Genomic DNA, 18,513 nt, shown 5'->3' on the forward strand with positions numbered 1-18,513 from the left:
CAAATAACATTAAGTTATTTATTACATTTTTTGGTTTGAAAGTAGCAATGACTCACAAGTTGTCAAACCTACAGTAGGCCACGATGCCCACCAGCTCCCTTAATAGCGGTACTGAAAAGCATACTACTCTTTTCGATCTGCAAGTATAGTAGGCACCATGCTGTGTTTTGCGCGCATGATAGTTATGAAGAAAGTTATTTAACCCAAAGCACAAGGAGTGGAACTGGCACCAGTTGTTTTATTCTATGATGAGGAACGTGGAATTCGTGCGGCATTCTGCAGTGACTATTCAAGTTAGTTAAGCTATACTATGGGTAGAACTTTGCATTTTGCCTGCATATGTCTCTTTCTGCGTCCATTAATATTCTTATTTGAAATAATATGGTATATTGTGGTGAATGTATTTTTCATTGAAACTAGAAAGAAAGTTGATAAAGGCAAGTGATGCTTCTTTATTCACAAACCAAAAAAATAAAAGCAGGTCAAATTATAGTTTGCTTGCGTATTCTGCTCGAGCTGTAGGAAAAATGGCCAAATAAAATGCCGCAAAATTACTGCTAACTTTCCATATTTGTGCCGCTAAATTTCAATTTTTGTGCCGCTAAATTTGCTAATCCATGCCGCTATATCCTGGGGGGTCTGATCAATAGTTGAAAACCATGAAGCACCCTTGAGACAAGATACCATTTCTGTTATTTTTGGTAAAGGAAAAGAGTCAATCAGTATATTTTTGTTAACATGGCGAAAATCAACACACAAACTGATTTTCCCGTTACTTCGTCTTTCAACCACAACCGGAGAAATCCAATCAGATGATTACACTGGTTTGATGACATCCAGTCCTTTAACCTCTCAAGTTCTTTAGCCACTTCTCTTGAATCATGATAGGCACCATTCTCATTTTGTGGACTTTTGAAATTTGGTTCTCCTTGAGAATGCTCTTGTGTTCAAATCCCTCAAATGTGCCTTATTGTTTTTTTAAATACGCTAGGAAACATATTCTCCATTTCCTTGCCCATGGACATGTTTTCATCAGCAACTAAAACCTTCTCAGTACTATTAGGATCCAGAATGATATGCAAGTTCCCTTGGTCATGCCAGCCGAGTACTGACGGACCATTTTTGGCTACATATAACTTCCCTCTTGCACGTCTGCCTTTAAATGCGAAGGACAACCATCTGTATCCTATAATGTCTATGCCCTCATCAGTGAAACTCTCTGGGTTAATATCTGTAGGAACTAAGTGTTCGCCAATCTTTTCAGTGAATTTGCTTTTCCATACTTCCTCATTTACGATTGTGAAAGGTGAGCCTGAGTTTGCATAAGTTCTTATTCTAACTCCACAGATGGACATGTTACATTCAAGTTTACCTTCAGTATGTTTCTCATCGATGTTCAGAACCAAGTGCCTTTCTTGGAGGTTCAGTACACTACTTCTTTTATCTTTTCCGCTATCCTCTTCATTTTCACTACTGCTACTTGAACTTTTGGCATCCTGAATGCATATAACTTTAGAATTCGTCCTATGACAAACTTTAGCATAATGACCTATAATGCCCCAATTCATGCACTTTTGTTTAATAGCTGGACATGACTTACTGTATTCTAGGTAATTCCTACATCAAGTGGTCTTAAACAGGGATTTATTTATTTATTTTGTGTATTTTGTAAAGCGCAACAGCTGCCCCAACGGGGCGTCCCGGCGCTGATGAATCATGGAACTTTGGAGGCTAGGCACCAATGGGGCATTATATGGGGAAGAGATGTGTTTTCAGGGACTTTCGGAATGCTAATTCGGTTTGGCAGGCTCGTAATGCAACCGGGAGGTTATTCCAACACCGAGTGGCACAGACCTCGAATGTTTTCCCTCTGGCGCGAGTACGTTTAAATCTAGGGGTTTCCAGCAGAAGTAGGGAATTTGAGCGTAATGTCCTGGTGTTGACATACGGTCTCAGAGTGCTTTTCAGATGGGCCGAGCCTTTGCCCTTGGAGGCCCGGAAAGCCAGGGTCATGGCCTTAAAAATACATCTCTTGGAAATGGGGAGCCAGTGGAGTTTTCGGAGGTGTGGGGTGATGTGATGTCTGGCAGGAATTCTCTCCACCAGCCGAGCAGCAGCATTCTGGACAGTCTGTAGCTTGTGGCATAGGCCTGCTGTGATGCCAAGGTATAGTGCGTTGGCGTAGTCCAGGTGAGATATTATCAGGGTTTGTACCACAGCCTTACGGCAGTCCATCGGCAGGTAGTTGATGAGCCGTCTAATTGTCTTGATCTTAGCAAAACAGGATGCTGCTACTGTTTGAACCTGGGCGTTAAAACTGAGATGATTATCCCAGCGCACTCCCAGGTTTCTCACCGAGTCTTTAGGCGTGGGGGCATGGCTGAGATCATCCGGCCACCATAAATTAGAATCAAGAGGGGATGATGAGTTAAAAAACAGAATATCTGTCTTTCCAGCGTTGAGTCGGAGGGAATTGGAGTCCATCCAGCTAGAGATGTCTCTTAGACAGTTTTTCAATGGGTCGAAGGCAGAGGCAGTGGGGGTATCAAAAGTGAAGAGTAACTGAATGTCGTCAGCGTAGGAGGTGGATTTAATCCCAGTTTGCGCAATCAGTTTAGCCAAGGGGGAGAAGTAAACATTGAACAAGAGCGGGCTCAAGGAGGAGCCCTGTGGGACTCCCCATTTAAGTGGTCTAGCGGTGGAGGTGTAGGGAGGGGTGTATACCTGCTGAGTACGGTCACCCAGGTAGGAAGAGAGCCATCTCAACACTGTACCGCCGATACCCAGGTCTCCCAGCCTTCTCAGCAGGATCTTATGAGAGACTGTGTCAAATGCTGCTGAGAGATCCAGCAGCACTAACACCGCCCTCGACCCTCGATCCAGCGTCCATCTCACCGAGTCAGCCATTTCGACAAGGGCCGACTCCGTGCTGTGGCCCGATCGAAAGCCGTGCTGAGAGTCATGCAGGAGCCCATGGGATTCGATGTAGTTGGCAAGCTGGGCGTGCACCAGTTTTTCCAGGATCTTAGCTGGGGCAGGCAGGAGAGAGATGGGCCTGTAGTTACTAGGGTTATCTGGGTCAAGATCAGGTTTCTTAAGGATGGGGACTAGGGACGCGTGCTTCCATTTTGCGGGAAAAATACCCGTTCTCATGGATTCGTTCCAGATATGGTTAAGGAATGGATTGAGCAGGGGTGCCAGTTTTTTATATTGTTTGGCTGGCAAAGGGTCCTTGGGGGAGCCAGATTTACAGTTGAGTAATTCTACCAGTGTGTCAGCCTCAGAGATATCTGCAAATTCTAGCAATGAGGGTGACTGTAGCGGGTACGTAGTAGATTCCTCAACCGACCCTTCACTACTGGTGATGTGAAAGGAGGAGTAAATAGCCTGGATTTTTTCCTCAAAGAATTGTGAAAGTTTATCACACAGAGACTGGGAGGCTGGTTGAGTTCGAGTCAGAGCGCTGGGGTCCGTGAAGGATCTGACTATGTTGAAAATCTCCCTGGCGCCGTTACTGGCATGTTTAATTCTGGAAGCCAGGAAGTCCCTTTTATGATCCTCAATCATTCTGCGGTATTCTTTGAGAGCTGTTTTATAGGTGATTTTACTGTCGAGGGAATAGTTCTGCCTCCAGGAGCGTTCGAGGGCTTTGCATGATGCCTTTTTCTGGCGAAGCATGTCAGAGTACCAGGGTGCGGATGGTGTGGCCCTGTAGGTTTTGATGGGTTTGAGAGGGGCCATAGCTTCTAGGGCTTGGCCGATCCAGGCGTCGAAATGGTCAATACCACCATCCGGATCAGATGATGGGGAGGGTAGAAAATTATTTTGGTGTTCCTGGAGCGTTTCAAGGGTGATACGACTCCAGTTTCTGCCTGATACTTTGGGGGCGATGGTAGGTCTGATAGAGCGGGAGATGACGATCTCAAAAGGGATGAGAAAGTGGTCTGACCAGGTGACCGGGATGGGAGAGGCTACCAGAATGCTAGGTAGGTTGGAACAAATCAGGTCAAGGGTATGTCCCGCTTTGTGAGTGGGGGAATCTATTTTTTGCTCTAGATTGCAGGTCGCCAGTGTAGAAATAAAATTATTGCTGTGCGAGCATGATTCATCGTTTACGTGAAGGTTAAAATCTCCTAAAGCGGTGAAGTTGGTGTAGCGAGTGCTAAGCTGGATGATGTAATCCGTCAAGGCCGGCAGGTGGGAGAGGTTGGAATGGGGAGGGCGGTAGATAAGTATTCCAGAGCAGGAGGTGGACGAGGAAAAATGGATAGTAAAAGGTAGACCCTCTATGCAGTCAATAGGGTCATATGTAGGGAAGGAAGCCGTCCATTTGGATTTATGGATTAAGGCAACACCACCCCCCTGTTTACCGTTTGGCCTATTGGCGCAGGCGATGCTGTAGCCGTCCGGTAAGGCAAGGGTAATGGTGGGGTTAGTGGTCTCATTCAACCAGGTTTCAGTTAAGAAAAGCAGATCCCAGTTGTTGTCCTGGAGGGACTGCCAGATGTCGATAGCATGTTTGTTCAGAGACCTGCAGTTAATCAGTGCCGCTCTGAGGGCGAGAGAAGGGTCGGCTCCATGAGAGGAAGCAGAGCACCGAGCGAGGGCCGGGCCAAGAGTTGAGTTCAGAGAGGGTAGTGAGAACTGGCAGGTTTCACATACGTAAACGTGGCTCTGGGCGTCCGGGATAGACCAGAGGCAGGTAGGGCAAGGAGGGGGTCTCAGAGAAAGCAACATGGTCCGAGAATGGATTGTGGGGGTAGTGCTGGTGAATCGTGCAGGGGAACCGGCCCCGGTCGCGTCATGATCGCGGACAAGCTTGCCTTAAGCGCGCCTTCGGCGCGCAATCGGCGCGCCCGCTGCGCTTCCGGTAGATACACATGTATAAAGTGAGGGGGCGTGGCCTCAAAGTGGGCGTGTCCCTGTCGCAACAAGGACAATGGCGGGAGAAGTGGATTGGCGATTTCGCCCGTTTCTAGCGCTCGTTTTTGATGCAGAAGGGTACCTGCACACTGTACTCGTGTGTCAGGAAGTGAAGGTGGGTGCAGGTTAAAAACACAGAAATGCAGTTTTTAAAATGAAGAGCTGCGCAAAATTCTAACTGCTCCCGGCTGTGCCTCAGGAGGTTCCGTAAGGGATGTGTGTTGGCTCCCTTTTTAATCTATTTTTAACTGATCTTACGACTGAGTTAAACGACATCAACGCACACCCCCCAAGGCTAGCTCAAAGACAGATATCCAACCTATTATACGCGGATGATGTCATAATCTTAAGTCACACTAAAGTCAGAATGTAATGACTAATTGATGGCATCTCTAAGTATTCTAAGGAAAATGGCATGTACATAAACGAAGCTAAGACCAAGGTAATGGTGATTACAAAAAATGTACGACTAAAACACACACACAAATGGATCTTGCAAGGCAAGAAATTGGAGCGAGTAGCTGACTACAAATACTTGGGCGTAACTTTCAATGACAGTGGCAATTTCGAGACGCAAAAACTCAATATCACAAGGAAATCGAACTCCCTTGTCGGGGCCTTTAGATCAATTCAGAAAACCCTAGGAGACTTGTCTTATCGCCCCCTATTAAAAACAATTGCAGCAAAATTACTGTCTACACCAACATATGGCAGCGAGGTGCTCAACGGGAAAGACGCAGAGATCATTAACTCCTCGGTCGCCAAAACGTATAGAATTTTATTTTCTCTCCCAAGGAACGCCTCACAAGCCCAAGTGAGACAGGAAATTGGGCTAAACAACCAATGGTATGCAAGGAAAAAAAGTGTGGAACAGAATAAAAAATTATCAGGACAACAAAATGTCTCAACTACTATGGCAAGAAATAAAAAATAATAGGAACCTAACTGCCAGCTCCTACTTTAATAGAGCAATCAACAAATTTGGTATAGCACCTATTTGGAACACCACCGTTGTGCAGGAGAGCTTTAAAAAAACAGTAAATAAACTTACTGATTATCTCTCTTTGATAAAGGATAAAGATAATTTCGTTAAAAGAAAGCATGCATGGTCAATCGTGAATGGATTCAAGAAAAAAAAGGTTCAAACCTACCTGGTAAACTTCGTGGTAAAAAAAAAAATAACACAAATTTGTAAACGCCAGATTTGGCTATTTTCCAGGTTTTTGTCACTTGGCACGATGGAAACGAACAAATGATAACTGCCTATGCAGACTATGTAAATCAGGACAAGAAGCCATCTTACACCTATTGTGTCTTTGTCCGGAATTGGAAGTTGAAAGAAAAATTACACTTAAGAAACTATTTCATAAACACGGTGTAAGGACTTGTAGGCAGGCATTAATGGCAAGTTTAAATCCAGAAGACCTACCACTTAATTCAGCATTCGCCAAATTCCTTTGTATGGTACAAAAAAAGTTGGAAGCTTGTGCTTGATTAAATTATGGATTGTGTGAATATGAAGCTACAGAACCAACCTTAAAAATAATCTTAAACGATTGACCATAATATCATCTAATGTGTACGGTAAATGACTAAGTTTTATGGAAATTAACGTATCATATGAATCGTTTTAGTATTTTACATTTGTAACTTGTTTTAGCTGCTTTTTGTAAGATTTTAATTAATCAAACAAATAAAAAATAAATTTAAAATTTGCATGCTAGGTGATCCTTACTACCACAGTGGTGGCATCTTCATTCAGAGCTACCTGTTTTCCCTTTTGGTTCATTCTTTTTACTGTGTTCATATTTATTGTGCTTTTTCTTCCTTTGATCAATTTTACAAACACAAGACTCCTCTTTGTCAGGTAACTGCAATTCGTTAGCGCATCTGCCGGACATTTCCGCTTTGCGTACAATGTTGAACACCTCGTCTAAAGGAGAATCTCCATTGATCCACAAACGCTCTTGAATAGTGTTATTGTTACTATGCATAACTATTTGGTCTCTTAAAAAATCATCATGGTTGGCACCAAACTTACAATCAATAGCCAACTTCTTGAGCTCAGCCACATAGTCATCAATTGCCTCACCTTTTAGTTGTTTGCGTTGGAAAAATGTATATCTTGTTATCCCAATACACATTTTAGGAGTGAAATATTTATCTAAATCCTTTAAGGCTGCTGTGAATAAATTTTCATCTCCACTGACCACACTTTTGGGCATTCTATTATAGGTCTTCAATCCCATTGGACCCAAGGACAGTAAAAGGATTCTCTTTTTCTGCAGACATTTTTTTTATTTTTATCAATAGCAGCAATGTACTTATCAAAATATTCCTTCCATTCAGACCACTTCATATTGAGTTCACGACCACCTACCCAAAAACTATGTGGTGGGTTAAGAGTAAAATTTGGTTGAGGCATCTCTTGTAATGAAAACGTACTGTATTGAGGAATGTAAAAATTGTTTCACCAATAAATTCCCAATAAAATTAATAGAATAATCCCACCTGTTTCCTTAGTACATTAACCAGCCTCGTAATTATCCTGTGTTTCCTTTAACTTGAAATCCGCCTCGAAAACTGATGCAATCGCGCGTACTCGCACAATGCTGTGTTGCCAAGGTAACGCTAAACAATGTACTTGGTGCAAAATGGCTTCACCTTAGGGTCACACAACGTGACCTCGAAGTGATTGATGCTCACGTTACGTTGTGTACACGCTTTCAGAAGGTTTAAACAAATTTTGATCCAGCAAATGGTTTCAAAATTTGTTTAAATTGAAAGTTAGGACAACTTGTGTCCTGGGAGGTTTAGGGGATATTGAATCTCCGATCCGTGGCACCAACAAAACTAAACAAGGCAATACTTAGGTTAGGTGCAATTGTGCAATACCCCTTTCCCAGTTCTTTTGTTCATAAACGCTTTCAGAAGGATCGATATTGCGCAGACAGTGTGGAGAAGAGAAGATGCGCAATCCGTTTCCAAGGATACGCTTCTCCTTCAAAAGATGCAGGTAGGAATTTGTTAGTAATCGCATTCTGGAAAGCAGCAGACCGACTGTCCCACGTTGAAACAAACAAGAATGCTGACTAACTATCCCGCGCTGATACAATTCACAAACATCCAACTTAAAAAAAAAAATTCCAGTAACGATCCTTAAAATTTAGATGTTAAACACGAAGAAATAAAATAATCCATTATGCGAAGCTCACCACGTATATGAAAGTTGAATATGGGTAAATCCGCCAGCTCGTCGCCAATAAAATTGTTGTAGAAATCCACAGGAAACTGATTTAGTAGAATATCGTCTTTATTCAACGCACAGGAAACAGTTGTGTAACGTCCAGCAGCTCAACAGCACTGACTGGAACCAACACCTGCTACAGAATGCAAGTCTGAGCACATTCTAAATTCTAATACATCACTTCTAAAATCGAATACATCATTAACTAAGGTAGAAAGATAACAGGGCCCTGTCAGGGGGTGGCGACTGGGAAGGCGGCCACGCTAGGACTTGATGCAGTTTGAAGCCCCCGCACCTTCCTGGTTTGACCACTGCAGTTCTCACTCCCCCCTCTGACTGCTAACATGTGTGTGCTCGTGCTCCCCTAGGCCACTCTTCACATGGGGGAGAGGCGGTCAGAAATGTAGGTCAGCTGGAACACGGACCACTAGACAACAGGCGGCACAGCAAGCAACTAGATAACAGATCATAAGTAACCTGCTTTCGTCCTGCAGATATCACCTAGCGCACCAGACATTAGATACCAACAAAAAGCTGTATTACTCTGCAGCAGTGGTCTTGCAGGACAGAAGGAACACTGCTGCTTCTTCATTTACTCGGTGGACAGTCACAACACAGCATAAGCAACTACCACGTAGGGGTCGTAAAGGCACATATATCAAACCAGATATAACTACATACAACCTGGCCGTGAGGTCAGGCAGGGAGAGAGGCCCAATCTCCATGTAAATGTATGTAAAGAAACTCCCACTTAACCAGCAATTATTTTCTCAGTGGCTAGAAATACCAGGCTGTCCCTTTGTTCTAGATATGACTAAGTACAACATCAGTTCATTAGTTCATATATTTTATTTTTGTTTTTTAATCTTTTTATAATTTTATTGCACTATTTATAAACCATTTTTTATTTATATTTTTGAGAATTTAAAAACAATAAACTTTTTGTGTTCTTATATACAATGCAAATCATACATAATTAAACAGAAAATACAATTTTCCTAAAATTTGCAAAAAAAGGCATAATTATGCAATATTAAACATACAAGTTGTCATATTTAAGTTTATCCCCTTCCATAATCACATGTGAACTAACCTCACATACAGTCATCACATCCCATTCGTACACATTCACACATCACATTAATAATGTTTCAGCTTGAATGGCTTGCACAAAATAACTCATGGCGAGAATCCTTCTTTATTTTCCAAGGTTAGGAAAATTGTCTTTTCTGTTGAATTATGTACGATTGGCACTGTATATAAGAATACAAAAAGTTTATGGTTTTTATATTCTCAAAAATATAAATAAAAAAATGGTTTATAATTAGTGCAATAAGTATCACCTGACACTTTGCAAGCAATATTCAAAGGTTTCACATAGTACACCCTAAAATCATGCCCTTTTGAACCATGCACACCAGCCCCTTCTACCACCAAATAAGGCAGGAATAAAACGGTGGTACAGAGCCACACCTAGTCATCGAAATGCACATTTTACACAGTACCTTCTACAACTGTTCGTACACATTTGGTTTCATGGATTTCATGTTTATTAAGTGTATTAATGGTGATTGGTTAGTATATAGATCTGGGAATCCCTTGTAATGGTTAAAACTCCATGAGTCTGAATATATTAAAGATTTAACTATGCCAAAACTTACACCGGAAACGGTTTTTGCTCCTAGACACTGACTTCTGATTGAGGAAATACAGACAGCTGTTGGCTCTCTTAACTCGGGCAAGTGGGACCTACTGGGTTCCCCATCGAATTCTATAAAAAAACAATAGACTTGACGGCCCCCTTTCTTTTGAGTATGTTTGAGGACAGTCTTAAGACTGGAGTACTACCACAAGATCAACGATTGGCCACCATATTTGCGATCCTTAAGCCCGGAAAAACCCCTGAGAATTGTAGTTCTTATCGCCCGATCTCATTGATCAACGCTGAAGCCAAAATTCTTGCCAAACTTTTGGCGATACGCCTAACCCCCCACCTATGGTCATTGATACACCCTGTTCAGTCCGGGTTCATGCCCCAGAGGAGCACAGACTTTAATAATGCGTTTGCAGGCAGTGATGGCCCGAAGATCCTCTATTCAAGAGCCCGCGGTGATTCTCTCATTAGATGCGAGTATGGCGTTTGATGTGGTATGATGGCCATATTTATTTGCAGCTTTGCGTCATTTGGGCTTCGGTCCAAAATTCTGTGCTCGGATCTGTCTGCTCTACACTAAACCAATGGCGCATGTGATGGCTAACAGGCACATTTCACGAGATTTTCCATTGTCCCGAGGGACGCGTCAGGGATGTCCATTGTCCCCTTTATTATTTGTGTTGGCCTTGGAACCATTGGTAGCATGGATTAGGTGGGAACCCTCCATTCGTGGGCTACGCTGGACTGATACTTGGGAGGATCGCAAATCACTCTATGCAGATGACGTGCTCTTATTTCTTGCCTCCCCTAGAAAATCAATTGTAGAACTCCTGGATATATGTGATAAATTCGGCCGGGTGTCTGGATACACTATTAATTGATCTAAATCTGTGCTCTTTGTGTTGGAAGGCCCGCCACCACTACTACCCTCGGAATGCCCGCTGCAAATTACAGACGAAGCCTTCAAATATCTAGGCAACTTCGCAACACCTGACCCCGACGACTTCTATGTGAAGAATTTGAAACCCCCTCTAGAACGCTTCAAACGTGATGCAAGGGTTTGGCGTAGCCTCCCCTTCACACTGTTGGGTAGGGCAACACTTTACAAAATGATGACACTCCCCCGGTTCTTATATGTCCTTGAAAACACCCCATTCCCTGTCCCACAGACCTACTTTAAGGCAATTGCGGCTGAAGCCTACTGCTTGATATGGGGGAACAAACTGGCGCGAATCACCCAAGACAAGCTGGTGCGTAGCTGGTACGATGGAGGGATAGCTCTTCCGAATGTACAGATGTACTACTGGGCGGCCCACCTTAAAATAATCAACTATTGGCTACACACCCCGCAGGATGAACCTGCGTATCAAGAGGACAGGCACGACCTCGGGGAGAGCGGATTAATGACAGCATTATACAGCAAGCGTAGGCCCCCCTCCCTGATTGGCTCTACTGCACAAACGATCCACATATGATACCGGGCGCAGGCGCGCTTGCAATGTTTGGGAAACATCACGCAAATGACACCACTCTGGGACTCCCACAGATTTGGGCGACTTCGTAATAGTAAGGGATTCACCAATTGGGACAACATAGGTATTTCCACAGTGGGGGATCTTTGGAGGGAGGGTGCGGTGGTGGGCTTCTCCCATTTGGAGACACAATACGACATGGCACAGACAGAAAAGTTTAGATATATGCAAATTAGACACACACTTCAGGCAATCCTAGCACCGGGCACGGGCATACCAGAGGCCAACCCACTGGAGGATAGACTCCTTACGGAACATATGGCTGAGAGGGCGACATCCTCAACATATCGCAAGTTAATTAACAACCTGCCAGATCCGACGCCCAAGCTCCGACAAAAATGGTCCCAGGATGTGGGTGACTTTGATGACTCCGAATGGCAGTAGTGTGAAGTAGTGTGGCTCACTGGTTAGAGGCGGCAGACCCGAGAGCAGAGGACGGCCCGGGACCAGGGTTCGATTCCCGGCGCGGCAGGTTTCTGGACCAGGGTCAGCGGACTCGATAATTCTCTCGCCTCGGTGCCCACTCTGATCAGCGATCACACTCGGCAACTCTGGGCATTAGCTTGCCTCATCTTCACTAACGGCCCCACCAGACCGCCGGGGATGCCTGGTCTCACCCTGGAGATACCCATTAAGGGACCATCTCTCAGGGAAGCCAGGAAGGGTTTCGCAGCGGTCGAAGCGCCTTGGGACCCTACGGGTAAGTAGTGCGCTATATAAATGCCTATACATACATACATACAGAAAGCACTGTCATCGCCACGTGAGATGGCCATACCCGCGCGGCTCAGATTGGTCCAACTTAAAGTATTACACAGCACCTACTACACTAGAACGACACTCTGTGCCATAGGGAAAGCCCAACACAAATACTGTTTAAGGAATTGTGGGGAGGAAGGTACATTTTTTCATACATTGTGGGAGTGTCCTCTTGTGGCAGCATACTGGGCCAAGGTGATGCGCACTATCTCCCAAGCTGTGGAAGTCTCTCTACTGCCAGAACCAAGACGCTGTCTGTTAAACGTGTGGTAGCCCAACGACCTCACCCATCAGGAACAGGACTGGGCAATGCTCGGTATGACATTTGCTAAGCGCAACATTGCTATGCTGTGGGGGTCAGGTGACACACCTATGCTCCGGAAATGGTGTACTGACGTGGATGAGGCGATGGTAACTGAGAAGACGGTCTTTATACACCGTGGTTGTCCCCGTAAATGGGAGAAGGTATGGGGAGCATGGAACAAGTTTCGAGGTTATATCTGTGACCCACCTGAATTTGAAACGGATGATGTGTCCACTTGATGTGATTGTGTTCCTCAGGGGTTCGGAGCACGAGTCAAAGATAACGTTTATTGTCTATGGGGAAGTGGGTAAGATTAGCGTTGTATTATTTATAGCTTTACTTGCAGCCAATCATGACTATATTTTTAAATGTACTGTTTGCCCTGATTTTCAATTCAATAAAAATAAATTTAAAAAAACTACATGAGTCACATATTGTATTTCTTGCACAAATAAAAAAAAAAGGCAAACAACTGCAGCTACACATAGCCAACATGCTGACAAATGCAATGCTGACTTGACATTATATTATGTTCTCATGCCAACTTCTTTTTCTTTTCTTTCAATATATAAAGGTGTCTAAAAAACGTTGAAGAGAAGGAGCAACAGTATAAAACATTGCTAAATGAATTTCTAGAGAACAGGTAAACTATTCCATTGTTTGTTCGCAACGTTTTATGTGGCAGTCATTCCCTGAGCAATGGTTCTTTGCTTTTTGACTTATGTGGGCACACACTGAATCACTATTGGAAGGTGTGGTCTCCTACCTAAGCAATTTTTATGATTTGAAATTCCGTTTAATTTACACAAATACGGAATCAAGTATGCATCAGACAAATGCACAAATTATAAAATATTATATTTATTTCATTGACAAAATAAAGGACAGAAATCTAAATGTTCTTTTTAACGGGAAGGTTTGAGATTTTCAAAATGTGGTTTTATTTCTAAAAGACTGTGATGCACTAACTTTGACAAATCTGTACAAAACATTCATATGTAGTGATGGTGGGGGTGGGCTAGAAAATTAAAAACATTGCTAAAGTGGGTTTTTGTCACATTAATACCCATGCATAATTTTTTGAGTACACTACAGAAAAATTAGTTTACTGGAAAGACATCAAATTTTTTTGACAGAATTCCTCAGTATGGTCATTTCAATGTATTATATACCCATTCAGAGAGAATGGCACCCTCTTTAATATTTTGCGTTAGTGTCTGGCAGTGAGTTATGAATATATTTATAGGGTATTCGTATGAGGATGTTTTTTGACACTATAAGGAAACTCAACCTTAAAAAAACCTTATAGTAAATATTTAAGATACTTAATTATTTAAAAAACAAATTTCAGCTGGAGTCTAAAACAGATTTTATTTGATTGCAAATTAAAAGTGTTGAACGTTCCACATTGTGCCTGCTGTTGTAGAAAAAAACAACTGTTGGGTCTCGTTTTGAGCCTTTTAATTATAGCTATACTAAAACATCGGGCACTGAAGACTTTCAAGAGAGTCCAGGACTTTTCAGGTGTTTAATGTCTTTCACAACTGAGTTCTTTGATGACTGATGTTCCCAACCTTAAAATATTTTTAGTCTTCGGGATTCTTCACCTTGGCACAAGGTTTACCCCTCTGGTATTTAAAAACTTTCTCGGAGGTAAGAATCTGTTCTCCTATTACTTAAACTTAAGTAGAAGTGTCTTTCCACTCCTGTTATATCTGTAAGACAGTGACTTGCAATGTATAGAAGACTGATTCTTTTCATATCTTGGGCATTCTGTTTGTGGTTGTTGAACCTTCCTTCCATGCTATTTGTTAGTAAGTAGTTTAAACGATCAGTTTGTTTTCCTGAAGCTCAGGTAAATAAGCTCTTGAATCTACCCATGCCCTTCTACATATGTGATGGCAACATGTGTGGCAGAGAGCGAGTGAGTGTTCGATTCAGTGATTTGTACTACGACAATGTGGATTTCCTCATCTATGTTTGTCATACGTTCCAAGATGCACACACTAGAGATGTGCCTTTTAGTGTTAGAGTGGTTCTGATAGCTATGCCCATGCACGAGTTTTGTAACGGGTTTAAGGTCTTTGATAGGAAATATGAGCGGAAAAACAGTAGCTCCACTTTTGTATAGAACATCTTTTATTTATTTTTTTGTGAACAGCAAAATATGGCAACAGGGTTGCTCTATTGTGGATATTGTTTCATAAGTGATCTCTGATCCAGTAGACTAATGCATCTATCCAAAATCTTTGTTCGCCTCCTTGGATTAAAGTACAAATCCTGGTGGTCCATGAAGTCTTTCATTTATCTGAGGTTGATAAAGAGAGTACCATTAGGTAGAATAATACTCATTTGTTATCTTTCAATAGCGCCAAAAGGCATCCTTGGGAGTTAACATTCACTCTAAAAAAACAAATTGTTTATTAAGAGTAATGAAGAAACTGTAAATAAATTCCGGAACCCAGATTACACAAAAAGTGAAAGTATTTCGATAGTAAAACACCAGTTATGCCACATTTGTCAAACCATTTATGCCAACAACTGTATAATATGCAGCAAAAAGTATTAAAGATTTGAAGGTTCTCTTTAAAATGTTATTTTTATTTTTCCAGTAACAAATTTGAAAATGAGAAAATGAAATATGAAGAGGATATTAGAAAAGGCAAAGATAATGTAGTAGAAATTTCCAAACGTGCGATTGCCTCAGAGGTAAATATATATTTTTGGTTGATTGAATGCTTTTTATAGATGTTGGGCTGTCAAAGTGGAACTGTTAGATCTCAATATAGTGATTCAAGTACTATTGGCTGTCTTAATCTGTAAAAACTGATGGTATCTACTGTAGGGCCAGCATGGTCAGAATCTTACCAGAATAACCGGATATTACAATAAAATACATTAGAAAAGAATCCAAATATCCCTCATTTACATTTTCACAGGTTATCCCGAAGTTCGAGCATGGATCCAGCCCTAGAAAAAAATATAATGAATTATTTTGCCTTAAATGGATTATGCGCTCTGTTGTCAAATCTTGACAATTCCGGGATAACATGGATTCTACAATATATTTACAATTATTATTTTCTAGTGTTCGGCCAGGAATGTCCTCTGCTTGGTGTCCAGTTGTGTTGCCTGCCTAATTGTATGTATCTAATGCCCTAGTACTTTATTTTGGTCCAGGCGTCACACTAACCTAATGTGTGCACAGAGACCATAGGCATGTCTGTTGATGTGGATACGATCCTGTATCTATCTAGCAGCCCTTGCGGTGCACAAAGCGTGCCCTTATTGACAGACAGTGGACTTCTGTCCCTGTTCTGTGTTTAGCACATAGAACAGTGCTGGCAGTGTTAGTGTACCATGTTTTTTTGATCCATAGTTGTGGTGAGATCTTTCTATCTTGGTCACCGGCGTTGTAGGCATTCTGGCCCATTCAGTTAAAGTTCCAGATTGGGGTTCTCCAACAGTAGCTCGTGAGCTACTGTAGCTTTGCAGCTACCTCCTGAGTAGCTCACCTGTGTGCAGCCCAGCTTATTAAATTAGAAAGCTTTTGCTCGGTTGACTTAATATACATATAAAAAATGGAGATTATACAACATTAATAATAATAGTAGCTGTCAATGCGTTTAACTGAACGTAAGTAGCTCTCTGTACAGAATACGTTGGAGACCCCTGTTCTAGATCTATGTGATTATCAAAATCCTGGTTCTAATATCAAAAGTGTATGTTGTGCATATTTGTGTATGTAGCCTGCCCAACCTTTAGTCTTTTCCTTGCTACACTTAAATTGGACTGTTGACTGCCAGGTGCAGAAAACTCACATTTTGTGTCCCTGTTGTGGGAGCTCTGGGCTGTTGTGTTTTTAAGACCTGGGTTCTGTACAATAAAGGATGCTATTGAAGCTTGCATCCTCGGCAGTGATTCACAACTATTTACAGATTAAAGAAGTATTTTGAGTTAGCCATTGGAGAACTTGAAAAGGTCATTATAAGAATGCATTTTGCCGGGATTGTACTGAAGGAAATTCTTAAAGAATGGCGTAGTTGCTGTCATACAACCTGGACTTTGATTCTTGAAGTTGGTCCTTCTATGTGCATTGAATGGGCCTGTATTTTATGTATTGTATGTAAAAATTAAGACATTGAGGGTTTCATGATTATCCCTATAATTTTCTTGACATTTTTAATTATTGTGATATGTGGGAAAATGTGCATTTGACTAATCTTATTTTCAATGTTGAATCAATTACCTTTTTTTAAACAATTTTTATTAATCACACAAATAAACTAAATGACTTACTTGCTATTCAGAGGCACCTGAAGTGTGTAGACTAGTCCTTTATTCTAGGCTATAAACAACCCTTCTGTGAGAAGCATCACATTGTACAAAGGCTGTGTCTGTAGAACGGCCTGAAAGTGTCACTTGCAAGAACGTGAATCACCCCAAACTGCAGACAGTGGATTGACCTCTCCAGTCTGCCTTTTGTCTAAAGGTGTGACTGCACTACCGCACTTGTAGTTCCATTTCAAAGTCCTATATGGCCAAGGAAGGGAGTGGTCTATAGAGTACTCAGAGGGCGGCTGTGCAACCAGAGCTGGTGTGTACCTGACAGCCAGCTTCCCAAAGGAAAGTAGTTGTGTTTTGAGTCTGACTCCTTTCTGTAAGAGCTGTAGACCTGTCCCGAAGCACCTAAAAGACAGCCTTCAAGCTGAAAAAAGAGCAAAGTCTGCCGACCCTGTAGGAGGTGACTGTCCAGGAGAAGGGAGGTGCAGCTGTGCTGGTGGGAGCTTCAGAAGAGGACTCCTTTGGAGAGCGATTTTTATACCCTAGTGCCTACAGGCCCTCCATCTCTCTCGAAATCATTATTGGCGGGATCCGTGGCTATTTATCCTTCGGTCACAAAGCCTTGTCAGGTCTTTGATCGGAGTCTGAATTGGCCAGTGCACCGCAGTGTTGCCCAGGGAAAAGATCTTCTGGGTAATTCCACCTGTTGATGGCTGTTTCCCCCAGAAGAGAGGCCTTTGCATGTCTGGCCTTATTGCGGCTTATAAGAATATCAGACTGTTCATGGTCATGTTGTTTAGAAGGTGACTGGACTGTGCATGCTAGCCTAATCTAGAAGAAGATCGGCCTGTGCATGGCAAGGTTGATCAGAAGGAGATAGTCCTCTGCATGGCTGCTCCTCCAAGAAGAGACTGGCATTTGTGCCCGCAACACAGGCAGGAAATCAGCCAGCATGTGGCCACACTGATCCTGGAGATCCTTCCAATTGGGGCCCACCTGTTCTGCAAAAGAAATCGCGCCATCCCCAGCCTCAACTGCATTCAGCGGCCAGGGGGGACTTGCGTAAGCAGTTCTCTGAAGCTACATCTTCATCTGGATTCCCGTATCCAATGAGGAGACCCCAGACAGACCTGCTGGTTAGGGTGCCTCCTCCCAGAATCAGGAAGGAGCTGGCATGCTGAGACCAAGTCGAGGGGCTGTCCAAGAGGACAGATTCATAATAGGTGGTAAGAACTGAGAAACTGAACACTTTGGGAACAAAAACTGTTGAACTGTGAGAGACTGAGTGCAGCAAACACCTTAAGATGGTGAGATATGCATTTGTGCTGTCATCAGCCTATTGCCTTAATCTCTACAAGGGAAATCACCTAGACCAAAAAGAGTAGGAGCTAGGGAGGGATAGCATATACAAGCATAGCCCTGCACAGCTGCACCTACAACACCACATTGTACTTTTCATGTGTTTAAAGAAGGTTTCCTTCTTGAAAGATAAGTACTGGGTTGGATATTGAGTCATTGTGCTGCTGTGTAATTGTTGAGTCCTGAGCTCGTGCACCCCATACTCACTCCCTGAGGAGCCTGTGATTGCTCCCCATCACTACCGCTGACAGCCAAGTGCTGAAGGTGTTACTTGGCCTAGTTTGCACAGCCGTAATATGACTTTCCCCCAGACATTGGAGCTAAACATCGTTACCCCCTATGGTGGAGGCCCAGTATCCCCTGCCTGCTCCATGGCCCCTGAGCTTGGTCTAAAAACTAGTCCAAATAGGAAAGAAATACATCTAGCTTTAGTTTCTGACACAGAATTAGG

General features: G+C 42.7%; 1 protein-coding gene across 1 annotated transcript in view; it reads left to right on the forward strand.

The window, feature by feature from the left end:
- LOC147698809 (E3 ubiquitin-protein ligase TTC3-like) overlaps window positions 1-18,513 on the forward strand; it is a 1,497,644-nt gene that overhangs the window by 1,196,125 nt on the left and 283,006 nt on the right. The window contains exons 37-38 of the mRNA XM_086935406.1: window positions 12,994-13,062; window positions 15,032-15,128. Coding sequence (XP_086791532.1) covers window positions 12,994-13,062; window positions 15,032-15,128 — 166 coding nt within the window. The remainder of the gene's footprint in view (window positions 1-12,993; window positions 13,063-15,031; window positions 15,129-18,513) is intronic.

This window comes from Lissotriton vulgaris, chromosome 8 (genome assembly GCF_964263255.1).
Source record: "Lissotriton vulgaris chromosome 8, aLisVul1.2, whole genome shotgun sequence".
Lineage (NCBI taxonomy): Eukaryota > Metazoa > Chordata > Amphibia > Caudata > Salamandridae > Lissotriton > Lissotriton vulgaris.